The sequence below is a fragment of the Grus americana genome, chromosome 14 (assembly GCF_028858705.1).
Source record: "Grus americana isolate bGruAme1 chromosome 14, bGruAme1.mat, whole genome shotgun sequence".
NCBI classification, from domain to species: Eukaryota; Metazoa; Chordata; class Aves; order Gruiformes; family Gruidae; genus Grus; species Grus americana.
This window is the reverse complement of record NC_072865.1, coordinates 17,255,385-17,279,269: the sequence shown is the minus strand read 5'-3', so window position 1 is coordinate 17,279,269 and position 23,885 is coordinate 17,255,385. Positions and strand designations below refer to the sequence as shown.

Genomic DNA, 23,885 nt, shown 5'->3' with positions numbered 1-23,885 from the left:
GGCTTAAAATCTACATTTGTATTGTTTAGTATAAATTAAAAGTTCTAGTACTGAATTTAAATTATTTCCTGATGAACAGAAAAAAAGTACCAAAAGCCCAGAAGATAATGGTCATTCTAGCTCAGACCCAAAGTATGAGTAGGCCAGTATTGTGTCTCTAAGGAAGAGCAAATGAAGAAAAAGCAAATGTGTAAATTATATTGTGGCAGAGATCACTTGAATCATCATTGGGTTTTTGTAATTAATATTACTTAATATTTTTTCTTCGTTGTTTGTCGTCTATACCCACATAAACTACCAACTAATGTTAGCAATTTAACTGCATGTAGTGGGGGAAGATTAACTCCATTTATTATTTGAAGGTACCATCAACAACATTTGATACTTCCGAGTTTTTTTTTTTCTTGTATTACAAAAGCTTAGAACAACTGCTTCTTATCACCTTCCCTTGTTTCATAATTGTACTGACCTTTACCATATTCTCCCTCAGCTGTTTTCCTTGTGGGGAATCTCTGTCTACAGAGTTGTTCCAGTGTGGAAGCTGCTCTGTAACTGATCATCCTTGCTGTCTTTCTCTGAACCTCATGGGATCCTTTTTGAGGTGGAAATTCCAAAAGTTTTCAGTCTTTGACATGTGGATGCACCATGAATTTACATAGAGAAATAACATTATTATCTATTATTCTTCTAATAATTTGAAACACTTTATGAAATGCTACAGAGCAGTGAGTTGATGTTTTCATGGATCTACTTCCTGAAAAGTGGTTTTTCAGGTTGGAGACTGCTGTTGTGTGCATGAACTTAATCTGTTTCTTTGCATATCTGTTAAATTTTACCCGCAAGGAATTATATATGTCATTTTGCCTTTTGGGCACTAAATACCCCTAGTTCTTTCTGGACTTTGTAATCAGCCTTTAGTTCGTATCACCAACAAATTTTGCCATCCCCTACACCTCCAACTTTTCAGGTCGCTTATGACTATTCTGAACAGTTTGGGCCCTAATAAAGTCCTTTTTTGCCTCCAATGCCTTCTCACTCCAGTTCCAACTGCAGTTAATACTTGTGATACAGTCTTTGGCAGATCTAAATAAGTAACAAATTAAGATTGCTGCTGTGAAGTAGAGTTAAGAGGTTAGGAAGGAGAGGAATGGTTAAAAATAGTTGGTTTTATGTGTTTGAGTCCAACTCGCAGCCCAGCACCTTTAAAAATCTTGAGTTACTTTAGCTGCAACATACAGTCCATGACAATGCTGTGGAAGACTCTGGCTGTATTTGGGGAAGAACAGGCACATCCCTTGGTTCTTATTTTTTTAAAAATGTTTTTACTTGTTTTCTGATCTCTTGATCTCTTTTGCAGCTTTTCTGTCCAAGCTGCTTGTGTCTTTTTTTTTTTCTCCTGTCCATTAAGTAGTTTAGTACTGTTTCAGAAAGTAGCCCTTTTAACCAGGCTGTTAACAGCAGGTGAGTCTGTCTCAGTGCATAGCTCACTAGTTTCTTGTAAAGGTATATTTAGTTATCTTCTTGGAGGTAACCTATCATTATATTTGTTTTGTTTCGTGCCTGTCACTTTCTATCTGCCTTGAAAATCATGTCATGCAATAGCCACAATACTAGCCAACGAGTAACCTGAGGTATGTATGTATCTTAGAAAATAATGCTGTTGTGTCTTGCTGTCTGCAGTGTTGAAGGAAGGAGTTACTTTTATTAAAAACTCATCTAGTAAGTTTCAAGTTTTACTATATGAAGCTATCATTCAAAGCTGTTGTGGTGGGTAGGGATATTATGCATATATATGATGTTACCAACATTATTATATATAATGTTAAACATTGCTCCTGCAATACTCCAGCACTTTATACACTGAAGTTTTAATTCTGTATTCCTGCATAAGGTGATTAAAAGAGTTGAACCACTTGTACACCTGGTTCTATATGAGGGATTTTAAGGGGATGAAACCCTGTTGTATCCAAACATAATTAAACTCTAGATAAGCTTATACACTGGACTGAATTTGTCGGTTTACTAGGCAACCTTAGTTACAAAAAGTGTGCCAGTGATTTATAGCAGTTTCAGATGAAACAGTAGTTCACTTCTGTAGTGAATTCCTGCATGCAGAAATACAGGGTTTAGCCTTTAGCATTTACAGATTCCTAAACATCTTCCAACAGAAGCATAGGTGAATATACATTTGAGCCTAGCGAGAGGACGTTATGCTAGTGAGGTGTTCTTACGGGGATGCCTAGGTGACGTTTGGACTCCTGGAGGCGCGTTGCTTACGTGTTGAGAACTATTGTGCGCAGCTGGTGGTTGGGCAGCTTTTATGGGTTGCTTGTGGGGACTTGAGGAGCAGACTAACAAAACAGAATGTGCAAAGTTGTATTTCCCATGCGTAGTAGTGGTTAAAGTAATCTGGAAGGTGGAGAGAGTTGCAGCATATGGAGATTGACTGTACCAGTCAGCATGTGTCTAATCGGACTTAATAAGTTTGACTTAATGCAGGTACTGCCAGAGCTGATGGGACTCCTGGAGAGCCTCTCTGCACTGCCTTCAGCTTCCAGGATGTTTTATTAGTCTGGCCTGGATGCTGTGCACATCCAGAGGTGCTTCTGATCCAGCACTGTTGCTAATCTGTTCTGTGGCATTAGATGGTTATGCATCATTCTGCCCAGTGCTCTGAATACCCGGAATACTTTGCAGGTCTTACTAGCCGTAAAACATCCAGTTCAAAATACTTCAGAGACTGGGCAGCTGCATTCTCACCCATCAGTCCCAGGTGAAATAACCTGGACCAGATCTTGCCTGGCTCTGCACCCCAGATCCCTTCCTTCCTCTGGGTGTACCTCAGTACTGATATGGTGGTGGTTGTGTGTGTACACATATGTGCTGATTACGTGATGGATGGGTTTTGAACGTGAGAGAAGAGGACAGATCAAAGATTTTAGTTGGTGTGCTGTGAGTCCCAGGTGGTGTTCCCAGTTTGGACAATGTAAACGATTTGGTGTGACTATCAAAATGTGACTGATTTTGCTCATGAGATAATATAAATGATATTTTCTTTAAATCTGGTCTACTCTTCGGTTTCATAAAACCAACATGTTATTCCTTCATGTAGTTAGCTAGTTGCAGTTGCAAAAATGGCTTGGCTTTTAAATCCAATTTCCAGATATATCTTGATGTTATTTTTATTTTAAGTAAGTCACTAAGTTAAAATCAGCAATATCTGTATTTGTTAATACAGTGCAGTCACAAGAACAGTGTCCACAAAATAATTTTACAAGATTTTGGCTCATTTTGTTTATGAGCTTTTTGCAGACCGTTTTTATTTTATTGTAATAGTATATGACTTCAGCTTTTCCAAGGTATTTGTTACAAACTCAGAAATACTGTTGTAGTTAGAATTAAACACCTAACAGGACAAGGTTTAGGCAGTAACATGATGGTGAAAGGCTCTCGTAGGTAACAGGTTTAGGCAAGCGTAGGGAATTTCTGTGCTGCTCTTTGGGTCGTTTTGTGTGCGAAGGGGCTGCTGCACAACGTGTTCCTTCAAAGCAGAGGCTGAGCAGCTGCATTAGAGCTTGCCCTGCCCTGTGCTGGCATTCCTAATGTTTGCTTCACTTGAAGTTTCCTTATTTGTCCTAGAGCTTACTGATAGATGAGGATAAAGCAAAGTTCTTGTCAAATGGTGTGTTGGGAACTATTCCACTTCATTTCATTTATGTTTGGCACTTCTCTGTCAAACTGGAGGAAATGGTGCTCATAAACGACCATTCAGAACATTTATTCTTTTCATTAAATGATTTTTAAACACTTGTACATATCTTTTATAGGATTTAAAAACATCCTGTCTGGTACTTTGATACTGGTGTATTGAGAACTTTCTTAACGGCCTTTCTCTCAAGCCCAGGGAGAGAAATAATAGTGTGATTGGGATTTTTCCTAGGCTATTGGTGACATTCTGGCACATAATAAATATAAGCATGTTAAATGTATCCTACATCCAGTATGTCTAAGTTTAAATGAGGTGATCTAGTCTTACACTTAGGTGAGTATTGCAGTAGGAGGTATTTAAATACAGTAGGTGATGTTCAAGAGAAACCAAACCCTATTCATTCTCTGAGTTCCCCAGAGAATCAAATACTGAATAAAATGACTTTTGGCAGAAATTCGCACTTGAAGTAAATCTTAGGAGGTGATGGAGGTGATGTTTGCAGAGCTCCATAGCTTGAACCAAGACATCAGTAGCCATGGACTCTTCAAATGGTTGTGGTTACCTCAGATTTGCTTAGTTATTGGTTACTAACGTAGCCTTGGCTTACTAGCTGCAAGCTCGGTTTCTGACAGAGTACTGTGTGTACTTACAGTATTTTGAGGACAGTCTCATGTGCAGTACAGTGCAGGAGCACTAACCTGTCTTGATGACTTACTCTGAAAATCAAGCTTACGTGAGTTAAGGCAAAGGAAGAATGCCATTAAGTTGTTGATCTTCATAGATGGATTCGGCTTGCTTACTGCTGTGGTATAAAAAGACCGACGCTTCATTTATAACAATATAATGTTAGAAATATTAAATAAATTTAGACCAATATGAACTGTTTAGTGCTGGTGAGCAGTAGGTCACAAAGTGAGCCTTTCAAAAGCATCCTTGTGTGGATTTATTTCGTGTGATATTAGAAAGAAAATCAATAGCAAGGCAACGTCAGGACGAAATCTTAAAATGCTTAAGACAGTTTAAAAGGGCAACTAAGAACTTGGTCGTTTATCCATCACATGTAGGGCAGTTTTGGCCCATACAAATAATAAGAAATCATTTAACATATTTCATCTTCTGGATTAATTTGATAATAAGTTAAGGAAAAAAAAATATTTTTTTTCCCTCTAAGAAGTTGTTTGTCACTGCACGTTGTAAATAATTGTTTGACATTTCAGGTTGCACACTTTCTGACCTTGAAAAGACAATTTGTTGTTATTACATACGTTTTCTTGTCTGCTTGTTGGTGTGGAACCTTCCATTCCAGAAACTTAATCTGCTTTTGCTTAGTTTCTGTAGCTTAAAACAATAAGCGTAAACTCAGCATTTGTGAAATCCTTGCAAGTAGAGCAAAGAATATTCTTAAAACATATTCCTCGGACATTGCTTTGAGATAAGTCAGGTGACTTTACATTGCCAGTGGGTAATTGCGTGTACATTGTGAGCTACAATAGCGATCAGACGCAGTAATAAGCATTAGACAACTCTGTGGAGTAGATGTATTTCACGGGCGGTCTTTTTCATTCTGATGGGTAAATAAGTTCAACGTATTTAGTGCTTCTCAAGAACTAGTGGTAATCTTGATGAATGAGGATGGAACTGAGGAATGCTAAGCCCTGTATTATCATAAGTAATTTTTTTCATTGTCTTTCATCCTGCTAAGTAGATCAACTATTCTAGAATATAAACATGCTTAACTACCAAGGTGAATTTGATGAGGATTGATTAAGTAGCACATTAGTATCAACCTTAAAGTAAACAAGATTAAGATCAAGTTTAATTTGGTATAAAAGTGTGAAATTTCACATGGGTAAAGGAATCCAGTTTAAAATCTTGCCATGTACTTTCCCAAACAGAAACTAGCGCTTACTCTCTCATGTTCTTGCTTAGTGTTTCATTTACTGGTTTGGTCATTTACCTCAGAAATGTCATTGGCTAGCCAGGGAAAGCACTGGGAAATAACCAATTTTTGTATCTGCTGAAGTTGGCATGCGACATGCGTAATGCATAACGTTTAGGCTCCGTAAGCAAGCTTGCAAATGCAGCCTTTGATCTATTCTAGGTGTCAGAAGGAGAAGTAAATATTCCCCTCTCCCCCATCACCTCTTTATCTTGCCAGACACGTTCATATGGTAGCCATCTGAAAACTCTGCTGTATGAAAACCCCACAACATTAGTTTGATCTCTGAGGAAGGCTTTTCCATTCAAAAAAATTCTTGAATTCTAATAGTGAAATTACTCAGTGTGCAAGAAAACTGGAAACCAGATAGTGGGTGCTAAGTATCAGTAGGTTTCTAAAAGTTTCAGCTGTCTTCTGAGATCAAAACTCCAGCAAAAATAGATCTGTTCTCAAAGTTAACTTTTAAGGTAGATTGGGAACAAAGGAGGCATAAATACAGGTGCTTATGTGAACATATATGAGAAGTCATCAGCAGAGTTGTATGTAATTAGTTTAGGTCAACTTCGTTATAACATTCATTAGGACTGTGAAAGCAAGGGACTCTTGTTATTGTCAGCTAACAGAAAAAGGATTGTAGAAAAAGATTGTTTCTTGTAAGTGGATCTGCTTTTAGATTTGGCAGGGCTGTTGTGCATTTTATGAAGCAGAGGAAGCTTACGCTTTTTTGTAGCTACTAGGCTGGAGTAACTTGTAACAGTTGACTTCTTACAATTGACAAGTTGTGGTCATCAGCGTAAAACTTTTCATGGCGAGTAAAATGGACTAATGTATAAACATTAAGCAGTTCTCTAAAATATTTCTGAAAGAATCTTAAAGGTTAAGATTGTTTTTCAAATCACCATGTAGTTGTCTGGTTACTTGCATGTTCATATGTTCTTCAACAGTGCTCATGTTTTCAAAGTGAAGTTTTAAGAAAATTATTTTTAAAAAATTCTTGTATTATACTCTAGAAATAGTAGCTAATCTGGAAATAATCTCGGTTGGTCAAGGTACTTAATTTACTATGCCTATCTTTTTAGAAGGAGAGAAAATCCAGATGCCTCCCAGTAACTATTCCTCAGAGCAGTGAGAGCTGACCGTGGGGGCCACATGGTTCACTGTTAGTAGGCATCCAGAGGAAAATTTAAAAAATATATTTGTGTACTCATCCATATTTAAGCATTCCAACTTTCTGATGACTGTCACTTGACTCCCTGCCTCAAGTATGTAGGCAGGTGGTCTACAGAGGGCATGATCTGTTTGGCTGTGTATGAATAACGTACACAACGCATGCTGTGCGGAGTTCATAGCGTGAGGGTTAATGCAATGAGAGCTTCATCTGTTTACGTGTAATAGAATAAGCTTCTTAAACGGGAAGACAATCTAATTTTTTTTATTCTTACTGTAACTGTTTAGGCGCCTGAACAAGAATAAATTGCAAGTTCTTCCAGAGCTGCTTTTTCAGAACACGCAGAAGTTAACTAGATTGTAAGTATATCTGATTTATGTTTCTATTGTATGTTCCTTATTATACAGATTTGCACGTTTTTTGTTTTGACTGTGGTGAGAAGTTTAATTTTCGTGATATTAGAACTGCTAGAGAGTAAGGGTTCTTAGGATGATGTGTTGTGTGTGCAGTTGTAATTCAGTAGAGCGTAAATATCATAGGGAAGAGACACCATAAAATTTTTCTCTTCCTCATATATTCACCATGATGACTTCAAGGTGAATTATTTTCAACTCTCTATGTAGAGTTATAGAAACCATGAAAAGTGCCAGCTTCTTATATCCAGCATAGTCTAGATGTCCACAAAGAGAGATGGAACACTCTTATTTAAAAATGAGCATGTTGATGTAATACAGGTTGTCATAACTTTTTTTTAGAAGTAAAAAAAAAAAATCTTTTTGACTAAGTCAAGGCACTGCCAGGCAGACCAACAAAGTTATGGGCTGCTGCCTCATCAGTCAGGAAGATGATGAAATATGGAGACATAAAGAGTTTTTCCTCTCTTTGAAATATAAAAACTGTGTCATAAGATGTTTAGATGGCATCAAGACCAGTTTGAACAGTAAGAGAAAGACTAACATGAGCTTGGCACTTTTTTGGTGAGGGGAAGGAAGAGCGTGGTGTTAGCACAATGACTGGGTGATTTATTAAACATATTTTAGAAACCCAAGTGAATAGAAATAAAATGGATGAGCAGGTGCCTGCACAGTTACTGTCAAGGAAAGAGTCATCTGCCTTTTTAAAAGAGTAGTCAAAAGCTGTTTAAAACTGCTTTCTAGATCCTGCCAAAGTTAACTCATGATTCAGTCTGTCTTTTTGAAAGATGTGATACATTGCAAAACTTTTTTTACGCTTGAGTTTGTGTATGGAAGGCCAGCTAATAAGATTTATGATTTGGCTAGTGAAATTGTAATGTTACTACAGGATTGCTGAAAAGTTGCTATGTCCATGCGGGTTTTTTATAATTGTTTTAATATCTCTATATGCAACAAACCATTCAGGCAGTGCAGTAAATTTTTTCTTCCTGTGGAAATACAAAACATGTGGTGATGGTGAAGATTAATTTTGGAATCAGCTGACTATTTAAAAAAATATTTTTGATATTTTAAAAGCAGACAAATTGAACAGTGTTGTGCAAGGAGTGATACTGATACAGTTTTGGAGAATTTATGTAACGAATTTTGTTGTTGCCTGAACTTGCTCATGAAAAACTGTACAAGTGAGTAAATGCCATTTTTCTAGAGATTAAAAAAATTATAAATGTAAATAATGACAAATTAAAGGTGTCTCTTAATCTCAAAATCTGCTTGGAAAAACTTTGTTGGACTTGTTTTTGCAAGCTTTGTTACAGCTTTTGAATGCACTAGAAAATATTTGCTCAGTGGATTTTCTAGGGCTGAGTGATTTGATTATATTTCCTGATGTTCTTTGCATGTTTTTGAAATTCTGCTTCTTGAAACTCCTCTTAAGTATGAAGCGTGAGCTGGTATTTACTTGCAGATATCATTATGTGGTCTCCAGAAGATGCCAGTTGTATTTCTCTCTCATAGAAGAGTTGCTTCATGTAGGTTGGTTGTCTAAGGAAATAGCAATGCTTTTGAGGTAAAAAAAAATTTTTTTATACGGTTTACATGTATCCAGTAATACAAATTCCAGTTTAACGTGTTGAACCTTCCTCTCTGAGTTGGTCGCATTGTACATGGCTATGATTAGATGGAAAGGAACTTTCTGGTAATTTGTGGTTTCGAGGGGAGGTTGTCTGTGTTGATAACTTGTGTGCCATCTGTCTTAAGGGACCTTGCACAAAGAAACTAAGTGAAAGTAACTGAGGCTTTTCAATACCAGTGTGTGTGTTTTTTAGTAGGTCTTGTGATCGTGATACATTATAGTCCTTAACAGAAAGGGTAATAATTTTGGATTTAGAATATGAAGACTGTAATAAAATTATATAAAATAGTGATTGATATGAATGCTGTATTCTATAATGCCTCCCAACGGATGCTGTCAAAACATTTGTCTTCTTTCACTGACATTCATTCAAAGTCTTGCTTACTGTTTAATAGTGCTTTAGATCACTTTAGCACTGTTTGTCAGTAGCAACTTGCTTTTTCTCTTGAAGATACAAGTGTTATATAAATATAGTGAATATTTTAGGTAAATAAATCTTAGCAAAGTGAACTGTTGTGGTTCCAAATGCAATTTGGTTTTATGTTTTTCAGTGATGGGGATAAGAATGAGAAATTTGCTATGCAGAATTTGTAAAAACGCACACACATATGTATTTATGCTTTGAGGAAAAATAAAAATATGCATCTAAGATGGTTACTTTCTTTTTTGTGTGTGTTACTGTCTTGGTCCTACTGCTAGAGTAGATTTCAGAGTTGTTCTTTCGTACTTCTGTTATGTCTTGTCTTAAATCCAGCAGTGCCAGTCTACTGTGTTCACAACTGGCTTTCTGGGTAAAACGCTTCAGTGACGAGGCACGGTGCGTGCATTCCTCTCCTGCAGCTGCTCTGACCTGGCCTTTTCAGAAGAAAGCAGAGCTGAGAAAGTGATGAAAGGGAATAAAAGAAGTAAACCAAAAATTGATAAGAGGGACTGATACATGCGTGATGTAGATTCTGTGGAATTTACGATGAGTGAATTAACGTGAATATTAAAAAGTGTAGATAATACTGATCTTAATTTTTGTTTTCCATACTATAGGTATATTATTTCTGCTAGCATGTTTTCAAATTGTTGACTCTGGGCTACTAAGCTATGATATGATTCAATTATTTTATTCTTTTTTAATAGTTATAATCCTGATACATTAGAAAGTTGAGTATTTTAATTGTTAAGCTTGCTACAGCTCCAGTGATGCAAAATTTTAAGAACTAATATTGCTGTGTGGTATGCCCAAAATGAAAAATTTGATCTTTATTCATTGAAAATGAAGAGCTCATAGGCTTGTTCATGTAGCAAATACAGATGAAATCAGCAGTGATTCTTACAGCTGCTCTCTTTAGCAGGCATGTGGTGAACCCTAACAGTCTACAACTTTTTTAATGAAGGTCCAGACTAATTCCTTTTAAATGGAAAACTAAACTCAAAGGTGACATTTGAAGTTTCATAACTTGACAATAGTCTGAAAGTTGGGCATATTTATTAGCATTAATAGAATTTGGTGGAGATGGAGTGACTGACCTGCTTAAACATGCAGGAATTTTGTGCGCTGGAGGGTTGCAGGGAAGACCTGTTAATGTTTCAGGAATAGTTAAAGGTTGCCAAACAAACACGAAGACTTCTCTGTGTTCTGTCAGCTGGGCTGAAATGTGCCTGTGAGTTTACTACAGGAACAAAGTTTTAATATAGTTCTGTTTCTTCAGTTCTGTTGCTGCTGGAAGCTGAAATGTAGAACATTAAGCTTTCCTGTCAATGATGTGCTTGAAAAGCTAGAGAACAAACCTGTTTGGCCATGTTGGGTTCTTTTCTTGTTTCCTATGCATGCTGTTTGCTTAGTTTGGGACAGCTATGCTCTCATCCCTGATGGTTTCCTTGGTTGTCACCTTAGTGTACATAGGTCAGGGCACTGTGCATTTTCACTGAAATGCGGTCTTGCTAATAACTAATAAAAGTTAATTTAGAATACTTCTCAGATTAAAAGTACTTCCTCAATAAATCACATAGCTCCAGGTACCTCGGCCTTTTTTCTCTAACCCTCTCCTGAAATGCCGAGCTACAGGATATCCTTGCATCTTTTACAGTGCTGCTTAGACTTCGTTGTCACATCTGGTTGATATTAGAAGCAGGAATATATATATATATAGGGGAATAAACCTCAGATGGAATGTGAAACGTCCCACAAAATGAGTTTCTCATAAGATTTTGGGCCTTTTCTTTTCGAAAGGGTGGCTTTGAGACTCCTGGATTTTGTTTGCTTTAGTTTAGATAAGAGTTTTAAGTTTAAGTTGGATGGTGAATGAACCCTTGATTGGATTCTCTAGTAAGGAATGTTTGCCATTGCTCTGCTGCCTTGATTTCCTAGGTTTTAAAGCTTCTTAAATGTTTTATCTGGGATAAATAAGTATCTGATAATTCAAACTGCAGGCACTTTTAATGAGAAAATTGAGTCAAGGAAACGGCACTTTTAATAAATCGAGAAATGGAAACAAAGTTTTTATGTATAGTTTCAGATAGTATTTACTAATATCTAGCCGTAAAGAAAAAGGTAATATTAACCTCAATACAAGTGATTAAATGCACTGAAAAAGTATATTAAATGAAAAGATGTAATTTAACAGCTGTAAAACCAGGTTTTGATCCCAAGATAACTATATTCTAATGTCCAAAACAACTTGTGAAATTTATCGGCCAAATTTTTGAAACATAGCTTTGTGCATGCTGGAATCATGAGTTTCCTTCGTGCATAGCTGGTATATAGAATGGTCATAGTGCATCTGCTTTTCACTGAAGGCCAAGTATGCTAGTGGTCCATGAGATACTTAAAAATCTTTAGAAACAAACCAAGAGGGGGAACACCTCCTCCCACCCCCAGACACCCCAACATATAAGAATATATTTCTTTCATTGTTATAACTTCCATACCTAAAGCCAACCCCTAAGCAGTCAAGGTAAAGTTCCTTTGTGTGGATGAAAAAAACCTCTTAAAAGCACTCTAAGCTCAAGTCTTGCAGTGAGAGCTTTAATACCTCTACTTAATTTATAGCCATGGAACATTTGTTGGGTCTACTCGCTTTTAATGGACTCTCTTAGTTGTCACTTGACAAAGTAAAGCAGACTCTGGAAACTTAAAGATACTGAGATCTGATACCAAAAGTATCAGATTAGTGGATGTATCCATTAGACTCTGAAATTAGGTAGTTTACTCTTTAGAGTAGTATTGGAATCTAGAATTCAGGCTAAAGCTGAACGTCATGGTGTGAGAGCAGAGCCCCGGGATCCCGAACGCAGAGACAAAACGGGTGCGTGGCTGTGCATGCGTAATACCCTTTAAATCTCAAGGTTTTTAAACTTCGTAGTTACGGATGTCCCAATGTTTCATCGTATTCACCTATAACTATTTCCAAAGGAGATTAAAGTAGTAAGATCAACAGAATGGAGATATTGTAAACAAATTATTTGTTTTAATAAAATGGGGCAGCCTTTTAGTATCAGGAATAACCATTATATGAAATGTTGCTTGTTGTTAAAATGGTGTAAGTATTTGTAGCATCGATTTGTCAATAAAGCTGGATTAGTGAGACTGCTTTATTTCTTGTAGAGTGGAATATTTTGAAAGGTGATTATGACAGATGGGTGGTAATGATGGGTAGGTACTTGTAGCATACAATGCAAATTCTGTGAGTAGTCTTAAAAAGAGGCAATATTCAATTTAACAGAAGCACAAAATGGTTGAGGTTGGAAGGCACCTCTGGAAGTCCTCTTGTCCAACCAACCCTCTGCTCAAGCAGGGTCACCTAGAGCAGACTGGTGCTGATGGCTTTCAAATGTCTCCAAGAACAGTGGTTGCACAGCTTCCCTGGGCAGCCTGTACCGGTGTTCAGTCACCCTCACAGTAAAAAAAAAAAAAAAAGTGTTTCTTTATGTTAAGGCAGAAATAGGAAACTGTTTTGTTGCATATGTATGCAATATGTCATTGCAAATAACTCATGTGTAGTGAAGCAAACTGAATTTTAGACAAACATTTTGCAGTAAATATATTATCAACAAAGCTCGGGTGCTCTTATTTGATTTCTTAGCTTGAGGTCGTGCAATTTCGGTCATGAAAAGGTAAGATTTTTATCATAAGTCTTACAGTTTCACATTGATGTATGTATCTCTGAATTGTAAATTAATGTTTCCCAGGGTAACATTAGTGACAGGTAGTCAGTGATAGTCAGTGACTATCAGTAGTTATGTTTTACTTTTTAAAGTGCTACTCGAACATTATTAGGTAATACCTCACTGAAACAAACAGGGAAAGGAAACACATCACTTCAATGTTCAAAGCTGGAATAAGAAAAAAGAATCAAACAGGGAAAAGGGGCTACTTGGCTAACTGCTATACAGATCCAGGGAATCTTGTGCTCAGCCCTCTACATCAGGCTCTTCCTTTAGGTTGATGGTCGTCAGGAATTATCTGGCATCTGCCTCTATACAGAGCTGCTGCTTTTGGAAGGATGGAGGAGGATAATATGCAGCACGTCTTTAACTTGCATTGATCCACCGTCATTTGTCATGTAACTTAAATTGTGGTTTATCTGATTTTATTTAATTTACTTTTAAAATGGTTTTTTCCTGAAATAAGAAAAATACTTACCTCCCATTTTGTTTATAACTTATTTAAAGCACTGATATGAATCTCATCTGCTTTTTATAACCACATTTATGCCTTGTATTCGATCATCTAAGTTTTCTAGTTTAGTGTGCAATAAATGCACATTAATGGCTGATAAGGTATGTATAACACTAATACACTCACATAAATAAGTGTAAGTATGATATCTGTAGGAACACCAGTAAAAATGGAGTATCTGTTTGACCTTTGTTGTTCATTTTTAAAAGGTAGATTAGAAACAAGAAAGTGCACACGTGGAAACCACACGAAACATACCAAATGCTTCTGAAGACTTTTCAGGCAAATTTTTATTATTTTTGCTGGCTTTAATACCTTTATTGCTCAATTTTTATCCCCGAGCTAGGTGTTAAAACCACTTTTAAACTGCCTACAAATAATGATTTATCCTTTAATGTATACACTTTGAAGATGCTGGTGAGAAATGTGTATTATTGTGTGGAAGTGCATACTTAGAAGCAATTTTAATGATAGGTTTTCAGTGTCTAATAAATTTATGTAGTCTGTTTAATTGTTTATCAATTGGATTTTATTTTTATTTTTAAACATTACTATTTGCCATCTCTTTTCTTGATTTTCTGCTTCCTTATGCCTTTAGCATTTGTGCAGTGTGTATATTTGATTTTGTGTAAGTAGTTTCATTAGATAATTCCTAGTAGGAGTAGCTGGAACTATTTAGTTACTGTTTTACTTATGAAGCTGACCTTGTTAAACACAAATACGGAGGTGCACTGAACTTCTGCATTCACCGTCCACTACTATGGCGTGCTATTGCACGCTGCGCCTGCAGCCAGCCGTTGGCCCGGGCGAGTCAGTGACTCCTGGTTCGAATTTGACAAGTGTAGTGTGTATTATATTTTACCAATGTCTACTTTTCTTTGAGTGCCTTTGTAGCCAAGATGTTTATTGTAGCTAGGAGGTTATTTCACATCTGTAGGATTTGCCAAGAATTTGCTGCTGAAAGCCTTACTAGAACTGTCACTTGTAAACCCTCCTTTCCAGCCTGATCCTTAGCAAGCTCAAAGTATCAAATCGTGAGTCCTGATCAAATTCAGAGTCTTTTATCTCGGGGATGTCATCAGAAGCTGTGTTTGGAAAAGCAACCAGTCCATAAATTTTCTTAGTGTCCCCTTTATTTTTCTGTTTGTTCTCTTTCTAGAAAGAAAGATCTCACAGACTGCTGACTTAGAGCTCCATTATCATTTCACATTAAAGCAGGATCCTGACAATTCAATTGTTACTTGAGTTTGAGTTATGGTGTTGCCATGACAAAATAGCATGGGCTGTAACAGTGTGTTTTTGTGGTTTTATCCACATCCAATAATTGTAGTTTTACTGTGTATAGATCACAGCAGGTCTTTTTAGAAGACAGTAAATAATTACAGTAAGTGTTTGCTGGTCTCTAGGGTGCACTTCTGGCTTGAGAAAGATGTGCATTAGGTCAGAGGCTTGTGCTGCAGATAGCTGGATGACATTTACACCATTTATCAAGCTGAAGTCATTTTATATCTTCTTTTTGGCTCTGGTTGTAAATAATGTTATATAGCAATTGTTTTTAATACAAATATACCAATTTTATTTGGACAGTCTGAGGATTTTTTTCCTGTCTCAATTAGTGCAGAAGATCAATTTTAAAAAATATGAATAACAGGTTTTTTATTGTGAGAGTAGAAATAAAATCAAGACATGTCAAAAAGCCAGAAGGCTCCCTCCTCAATGCTACTTTTTCCCCCTGTGTGAAATTGGTTATTTCAAATTATACTGTGCAGATGTCTTGTTTCCCCTCTTAGGGGAAATAGGCATGATTGGAGAAGAAAGGGCGCTCTTTGCAAAAATTACTTCTGGGTTTTAGTGGCGTCTTTCTTCTAAGACGACATCTATTGCCAACTTCTGGGATCAGGTCATCTTATTACTGAGCTACTTATAATCCTTTGCCACAAACTACCTTCTGTTTCCAGAAGAAATACCACAGGTCCAGATGAAGCACAAGTCTACTCTGGAAATAAGTTGGTTTACTCTGCTAGCTGAGTAACTACTGCCTTGCATTTTCACTGTTTCTTCCTATGCTATTAGAAAGGTGACATGTTCTTTTGGCTGGCATTCAGCTCAAGAAATCAGGAGGCTCCCAATTTGTGAGATTAATTTGCCACTATGTTATATGGTAGCCTTAACCACGTTGCTGGGTGTCAGTTTTCCTGAATGTAGGGTTTTTCAAAGCACTCTCAAAACTTATTCTAGTTTCAAATGTATTGAAAATTATTATACTGTTACTGCCTGCTCAACACAGTCCTGAGCTGTGGAAAATGCTTAGTTTATTTTCCTCACACGGATAGGAGCCTTGTAAACTTACTAAGTCCAGCCCAGGACTTTGCATCAACAGGGCTATCGTAAATATTTTCTGATGCTGCTTAAATTCTAATATTTAGTATCAAAAGAGGAATATTGATGAAATTCAGTATATACTCACTTTATCTGATTAGACATTAATTCCCGTCAGACTTTAACTTCTCCACAATGAGGATATTTGAGAACATCCTGGAGGTGTTTACCAAAATTAGGCTTTTCTGAACTTCCACAGACTATTCTGCTGCTGTGAGTGAGCTGCAGCAAAGACAACTCGATCAGGACTCCGTGGTTAGTCATCACCTAGATAGCTGGAGACATGGTTTCTGAGGGTGGTCATGTATGCTCTGCCAGTTCTGAAATGCATCTTTTTTAACAGGCTTCAACTTCTGTGTTTAGAGTGACAAGTTAAAACTGGGGGGGAAAGAAAAACACAGTGACTCAGCTTCTTGTTATGATGGCTTTCACATGACGGAGCTATTAGGGTTCTCAAAATACAATAATTGTGGGTGGGCATTATTGGCTTCCCATTTTCTTACATTAGTCTTAGAGAACTTGGGTCTTTTGCTTCTGTTAGCACCAGCTGAAGCGTTGTCGCTCCCTGCAGCGTTGTGTTCTGGTTCCGCTGGTTGACTTGTGGCGATGGCGAGGAGAGGAGGCATTGTTGCTGGTGGCCTCTGCAGCGGCTATGTCTGCTGAAGCCATGGGCTGCTTTTGTTAAACTCACCAGAGGACTGAGTGGCTGTGTAGATTGCAGTCGGAGAATGGTTAGGTAATATCTGCAAGTATATTATTATTGTAGGTATTCTGACCTGATGGTTTGTAGGCAGTTTCTTTTCTGGAAACTGAATAAGCCTGTTAGTCTGACTGTGCGCGCTCTAAGTTTGTCAGAGTCAGATTTACTGCGTTTGCTTTGTTAAAATGGCTTTTTGGCCTCGCCGCTAGAGCTAGTCTGCAAATGCCAGCACATCATGGTGTACTTGCACATAATTTATTGCTATATGGATATTGCTTTTCTTGTTTAAAAACTTCCTTTTAATTGGTTAATTCACGTGTGAATTTTTTTTGCGCTTTCCCCATTGGCCGTACGTTGAAAGGAGCTGAAAAGTGCTTTGCTGAATGTTCAGTTTAGTAAATGGTCTGGAGCTGCTCGAGTCCTGGCCCCAGTTAGAATGAGCAGTGGCAAATTCACTTGTAAATTTTCACTACTGCAGCTGGGAGAAAATGCATAAAAAATATAACTTTCTTTTTTTGGTGAATGGGAGATTAGAATGGGAGTGTTTAGCATTATTTTCACACTTGAGGTCGTTGCCTTACACAAGGTGAGTGTAGGAACAGATTGAACCGGTGACCTGAAGCACAGACACCTCATCTGTGTAACAGGAAAAATATAATAATGATAATGTAAATATTTCTATTGCTTTCCGTAATAGGCTGTCATCCTGAGGTTAAAGATTAGTTTACATTCATTGTCTTGCAGAAATCTTTTCAAATGCTTTGGAAATACGTTACAAATAATGAGAGTTTCTTTTGGTGTGCAAGTGGATAGTAGAAGCAGGGGACATGATCGTTGTTCTAGAGGTACTAACAAGGGTTAAATTAGAAGCGCTGCACATGAAGTCTTGATTTCGATCAGTGACTTCAAAAACAAAAGGCCATTTCCCATCATCAGTTTTCTGGCATCTAGCTCTCCTGTTTGCTGTTTCACAGCAGCAGATCTCAGCTTTACCCGCAGAGATTTATTGTGTATTCAGAGTGCCCTGTGAGTTAAGGTTATTGTGGGTAAAATGATGCAAGACCAAACACTTCTTTTATTTTAATTCTCATTTGGTTTTATTCTTGAAATCTGTAATGTGTACAATGGGAAGCTTAAGCTAGGCCTTCTGGAACTTTTCAATATGTTTCACAGGAATAATAGGGCATGCCTGTTTAAAGTATTTCAGACACTTAAAGGTCACCAAAATGAATACTGCTATTACTTTTAAATGCTCTACGGTAACTTTTGAAATACAATCATAAATGATCCCGGATTTAATTATGATTCAAATCAATTGAGAGAAGCCATGGGATTGTAGCCTGAGGCGTATGTGTGCCTGTCAAAAGGGTCAACGTGGAGCTGAACCAGGAGGGATTTGATCTAGGGTCTGATGCGGTTTCATGTCCCAAGTGCAGCCCACGTTGTAAAACTTACAAGAGTAGAAACTATTTATGAAACAAAATTAAAATAACTCGTGCAAGTCATTAAATGTTATGGTGCTACAAGAATAGATTGGCAAGGGCGGTTTATTATCATCTTACTCTTCTGACTAAGAGAAGGATGTCATATGAGGTGTGCCTTTGAGCTGCTTTTATTTCTTAACTCAAGGTAACGTACTGAAAACAAAGGCTTATAACACCTTGTGTTGTAACAGGTCCACGAGCTGATTTTTAATATGTTTCCCGTAGATAATGCTTTGGACCTTAGTGAGATTATTCAAATATACAGTAAGTGCCACTGTTGAAGTTCGAGATTTTCTACAATGAAAATGCAAATACTATTGCAAAAATTGAGCAAAGCGTATTTGGAATTAAGTACCTGTCTTTTGCTTTGTTCTGTTAAACTCCCTGATGAGCTGTTACTAGAGACATATCTATGAAAGCTTTTCTTCAGGAAACAGCTGATATGGATTTACTACGTTCCTATTGATATATGAAGGAATGTTAAATTTAATGTTCTGAGTGGTTTTCATGCAAGATACAAAGCCAATGCTTAATGAACTGTGACCCAATATGAAACCAAATGTTATGCTTATACAGTTAGTTTCTTTTGTTGAGAGAATAATCTTGTTTCCTACCACACAATCATGTCAATAGAACTCCCTATTGTGTTAGTTCTGATAATCATCGCTGGGTCATTCCTGCCTCGATGCGTTTTCTGTACCACTGGAAGTGAAGAAGGTTGCTGAGTGCACCGGAATGTTATCAGTCTCCAAGCCCTGAACTGACTTTTCTACAAGTAGTGTATGCACATGGTAACTGTATCTTTGAAAGGATTAGAATGGGATTTTTTTGCTTTTTTTCTTGAGTCGTGTACTCATACCATCCTTTCCTACATTTTCCCAATAATTGCTCGATTGACCCCATACCTTACAATTCCCTTCTTGGGAGCAAAGCTGATGGGATGTTGTGCTAAGTTTTTGTTAGCACTTGAGCTTTTTCTCCAGAAGTGGCAGCTGTTCTAATGTCTGCTATTTGATCTGGGTACTTGTTGGTCAGTAGGAGGTACTTCACTTAAACAACTTCCCTTCCTTCACTCTAGAGGCCTCATATTTCTTCTGCTATATTAAGTACTTATAGGACTGCCAACAACTACGCTTGGAATCGCAGTCCCAGGACTTTGCATTGCAGTAAGATTGGCTGCAATAAAACATGTAAATCTTGCAATGTCATTCTGCAGGGTTTATTGAGAGGACGGAGTGGCACGTCCGTGCCCAGAAGGCAATGGCTCGCCTAAAGGAATTACTATGTAGTGAAGCTCCGTTGTTTTTTCTTGGTATCAGTTATGGGACGGGGAAATGCGTGTGTGTGGTACAGTGTTTCCATTTCTACCAGTGCTTTCTATAATGAGAACAGAATTAGACTAACATTGCTCAGGTAGACTGTTTAGTTTTGACTTTCAAGGCAACGTTTGTCAAGTATTTTGATAAAGTGTAATTTATATGTATCAGTAATTACAGGCTCCGGAGGGACCATAGCAATAATAGTATTTTTTTTCCTGACATGACAGGAAACAAATTTTCCATAAGCCTGGGGAATGCAACATGCTACTTGCCCCAGTTGGTGGTGAACTTCAAAAGAAAACAAGGTTTCTTTTTACTGGCCTCAGGTTTTTCACTATTTTATCTTCAAAACTGGTATTTCAATTGCTTGAAGGGAATTATTTTTCTTCACTGCTTGTTACTCTTTTTTCCCAAATGGCATTGCTAGTTTTTAAAAATGAGGACCACCTCACACTCTTGCAGCTGCAGTTTGTTCTGGCTCTTATTTAATGAGGTAAACCAATTTTGTTGTGTTTAAATAAGTGCATGAACAAAGAACCAATCACCAGATTGGCCTGTGGATAGCAGTGGCTTACAACAAGCCTCATGTCTGACCTCAAACTTTGCAAAAACATGAGTTAGATGATTTTAAAATTTGCAGTTAAAGTTTGTAAATTGTGTATGTAAATAAACACAATTTTGCAGAAAGTGTAAATGATATACCTTTAAAAATTGAGGCTTATTTGTTACCAGTCTGGGTTTTTTTTATATCTCTTAATTCACTCCGTAGAGCCTTTCCTTTGAAAATAATGAAATGAAAAGGAGAAAATGATTTCTCCCTTCCTTTAAGGCACATTGAGCATACTAAGATATATGGAAAAGCGAGGACTTCTGACTCTAGCGTTACTCTGTAGCCTGGTCTCAAAAATGAGAAAAGAAGTTCAGTAGGTACAGAGTTTCTATAGCTTTTTCTGTGTGTGAGTACACTAGTGTTTGGATGTCAGTTTGGAAGGAAGAATGCCTACGCAAGCTGTTCTTTAGGCTTTCAGCCTGGCGTCTCCCTTAAGTAAGGTGACCTGAAAGGATAAAACAGTTAAAGACTCTGGGGAAGCAATTTTTATCTATGAAAATTTCAGATATTCATACTGAAACAAGTTCTTTCAGTTACCAGTGAGTGTTCAAATGCTAGGCATGCTAGAGGTGTTGGTGTCTGCACTGAAGACGCCCGCTGAGTTGAATAGCCAGCAGACAGTACTCCTGTAGAACTTTAAACTGCACTTCTTGAATTGTGCAACAGTTAGATACTTGATTGATTTTTTTTTTTAAATTTTATTTTTGTTTTAGTAACTTTCCATGGAACACAACTTATTTCATCTGTACAGGTTGTGGGGATTAGTTGCAGAAACAGAGGTAGTGGCATGTCTTGAATCAGCAGGCACTGGATTGTTTAGGGGTTTTTTTCCCCACTAATGTGCCTGAATTTTAAGGATTTCATATTTAGTATTATGTTGTCAAGCTCATTTGTTTCTTTTTCCTGTAGAAAGAGATTTTTCTGGTTTTCCTGCTGTCATTTAAGAAAGAATGGAACATATTAACCTCATCTAACTTTGAAGCTGGCCATGCTTTGAGTGGGAAGTTGAACCATGTGACCTCCGGAGGTCCCCTACAACCTGAAATATTCTGTGGTTAACTATATTATTTACAGTATTTAATGCAAGGCTTCAGAAGATTTTAGCTGGTTCAAGGTTTGGCAGTTACTGTGGATGGGATACTAGATTGTGGGGGGGATTAATTTTTTTTTCTTCTTTTCCTCCTTCTATTCCAAATTAAAAATAAAATGTAGTAGACAAGATTTTTGTAGGTGCTGGAAGATAGTGTGCCTAAGAGGTGCGAGATTGCGCTTATCACCAGGATCTTGCGGGAGTGTGAGATGAGGGTTCTCAACTCCCACAAAATTTGAAAGTCAGCAGGAGCCAGAATTGATGAACTGCTGCTAAAGAAAGTAATTTTTAGCTATCTCCTGCCCTAAATTGTGCTGTTCATATCTGCTTGTAATGCTGGCTTTGGTATTCTTTTCAGAGTAGGATGTGCCTTGGTGTTAAGTACTTTTACATTTTATCTTGTAACATCTCATTGTGGGAGAAAGTTATTTGCTATGTCCCTTTCCTGAATGTGACCCGATTCTGCTCTGCTATAAAACCATCTTGTAAAAACAGAATGACTTGCGTAGTAGGTTTGGTTGGGATTATTATGTAACATGCATGTAGATGCTTCCCAGTTTCTCCTAGAAAATAATAAAGAAACAAAAATAAAAAAAGGGAGTATAGTGTGGATGGCTTATATCATGTCCTCAGAGTTTTCCTTCCTGAGAGCCTTTTCAGAGCAGACTTGGCACAGAGGCTTCAAGTGTTCTTATGGGGGCAGACATTTCCTTTTTTTTTCTGGAGGACCCATGTTTTTCTGCCTTGTGCAGGAGGAAAAGTCATGAAATCCCCAGAAGGATGTTGGGGTTGGTACTGCTCATACAACTTGTAGCCTCTCGTGTGGGTCTTGCAGTGAAGATGGCAGCTGCAAGTTGGCTACCAGCCCGTTTCAGTTCCTGGCAGCAGCCTGGGTGCCCACGGCTACATCAACCTGAGTAGGCAGTTTTTCAAACTCCATTGGATCGTCATTATTGAAAACAGTATGATTGTTTGAATTTGTTTTTTCAGAACACACATTACTGAATTGGCCAAGATTTTCAGTTCTACTCTGTGACATTTTTCTGTATGTATCCATTGCTAAATTTGAAAGAAGGGCAAATTGGTCTCAATGTCACAATATCTAAGAACATAGCTTTCAAATATAAATGATATTAACTTAGTTTCAGGTTGCAACTACAGAAATATTGTTATTCTCTTTCTGATCTTAGTCTGATGATCTTGATTTAATTCTCAAATTTATTTCCAAACAGCCTGTAAAGTAATGTTACTACAATGTCAGCAGTCTATTTAAATTACATAAAAATCCCAACTATTTCATAAGCATGGTTAAAAGGAGATGTTACCTCAATGTCCACTGGGTTATGCTGAATTTCAGACATGTTTTAAGCTAGTACAAAATTATGCCCATAATTTGGAATGGTAAGTGAAGTGAAAGGCGAGCAGATACAAATAGGCCCAAATGATATATAAAATAAGATGGTGAAGTGGCAGAGCTGGGATGACCCTGTAGAGACAAATATTGAGTCTGTAATCTTTAATATCACGTATGCTTATTTAAGTGTATTCCTTGGTGTTTTGGAGACAGACACATTATTGCCAGCATGCATGTTTTGAAACTTGAGGTAAAGTGATACTAAAAGACAAAGTCAGTTTGTGAGTTGAGTAAAACCATTTAATATTATGTATTGGCTCCTCGTTTGACATATTCGTAGGCTGAAGTCAGGCATTGCCTCATAGCCCTGTAGCACTTCTCCCCGCAGAGGGAAGTGGGTAATTGTCAGGATGGTTGACAGCTGTGTTCCTCTGCTTTTCTTCACTGCATATATGTGAACTGCCTTGGGTGGTTTGGTTTTTTTGGTTGTTTTTAAAAACAAACAAACATACACACACCAGAAAACAAGGAAGAAGGTTTGAACTGGTCTACTGCATTTACAAAACTGTTTTGCTTTCTTCTTGCAATTCATCACAGAATTCAATGTCCCTATTACAGACCCGGGTTAGATCTTAGACAAGTTGTTTTGTCAGTATATGAATGACTAGCTATTGAAAATAGTGTTGGTTATTTCAGAAACTCTAGTCACTGTTATTTTTATCTTAAATAATTCCAGATAGCATAATTATCCTTAATTATTTAATTCTTAAATTATTCTTTACTTGGTTACTTTGAAGGGGTTGCAAATAATTTTGTGAGTCCTTATTTTACCAAGTATCTCTTTTCATGAGTCCATGCATCCCAGTCTTTAGCATGTAGCTTTGATTATTGAAAACAGTACATTTAAGTATCACTTAACATTTCCTAGGGTCATACATTTTATAATTTGTAAGGGAAAATGTAGAAATGGCATTTGAAGTGCAATGCCCTTATTTCCTTTGAATTACCCCTAATGCACTTTAGTATTTAAATAAAAGGATGGGTAATGGTTTTTTGGCTTACTGTCAACTATCATCACTTACTAAAAATATGTTTAGAGACTTCTTATGGCAATTAAGACTTCCCCCCCCCCCCCCCCCCCCGGATTATATGTAGGTATGAAAAAACTGGTAGCTTTTATTTCATTTGTGCCTGGATGTAAAAATATTGGTGGACAAAAGAGTAATCCATATACAAAAAAACCCCAGTAGCCAGAATTAGGGTCTGACAGCCCGGAAGAGGTAATCACAGGAGCATCTTGCGGCAGTGGTTTTTTTTTTTTAGTATTGCAATTCTGGTGTCTTCAAACTAAGTAATAACCAGTAGGAGCCAGGTCAAGGGCCCGCTGGCTTTCTGAGTAGGAGGCTCTGTGTAGTGCA

General features: G+C 37.3%; 1 protein-coding gene across 3 annotated transcripts in view; it reads left to right on the top strand.

The window, feature by feature from the left end:
* Nucleotides 1–23,885, top strand: part of SLIT3 (slit guidance ligand 3) — a 528,889-nt gene that overhangs the window by 48,371 nt on the left and 456,633 nt on the right. For all 3 annotated transcript variants that reach the window (XM_054841901.1, XM_054841902.1, XM_054841900.1), the window contains one exon: nt 7,104–7,175. In XM_054841901.1, coding sequence (XP_054697876.1) covers nt 7,104–7,175 — 72 coding nt within the window. The remainder of the gene's footprint in view (nt 1–7,103; nt 7,176–23,885) is intronic.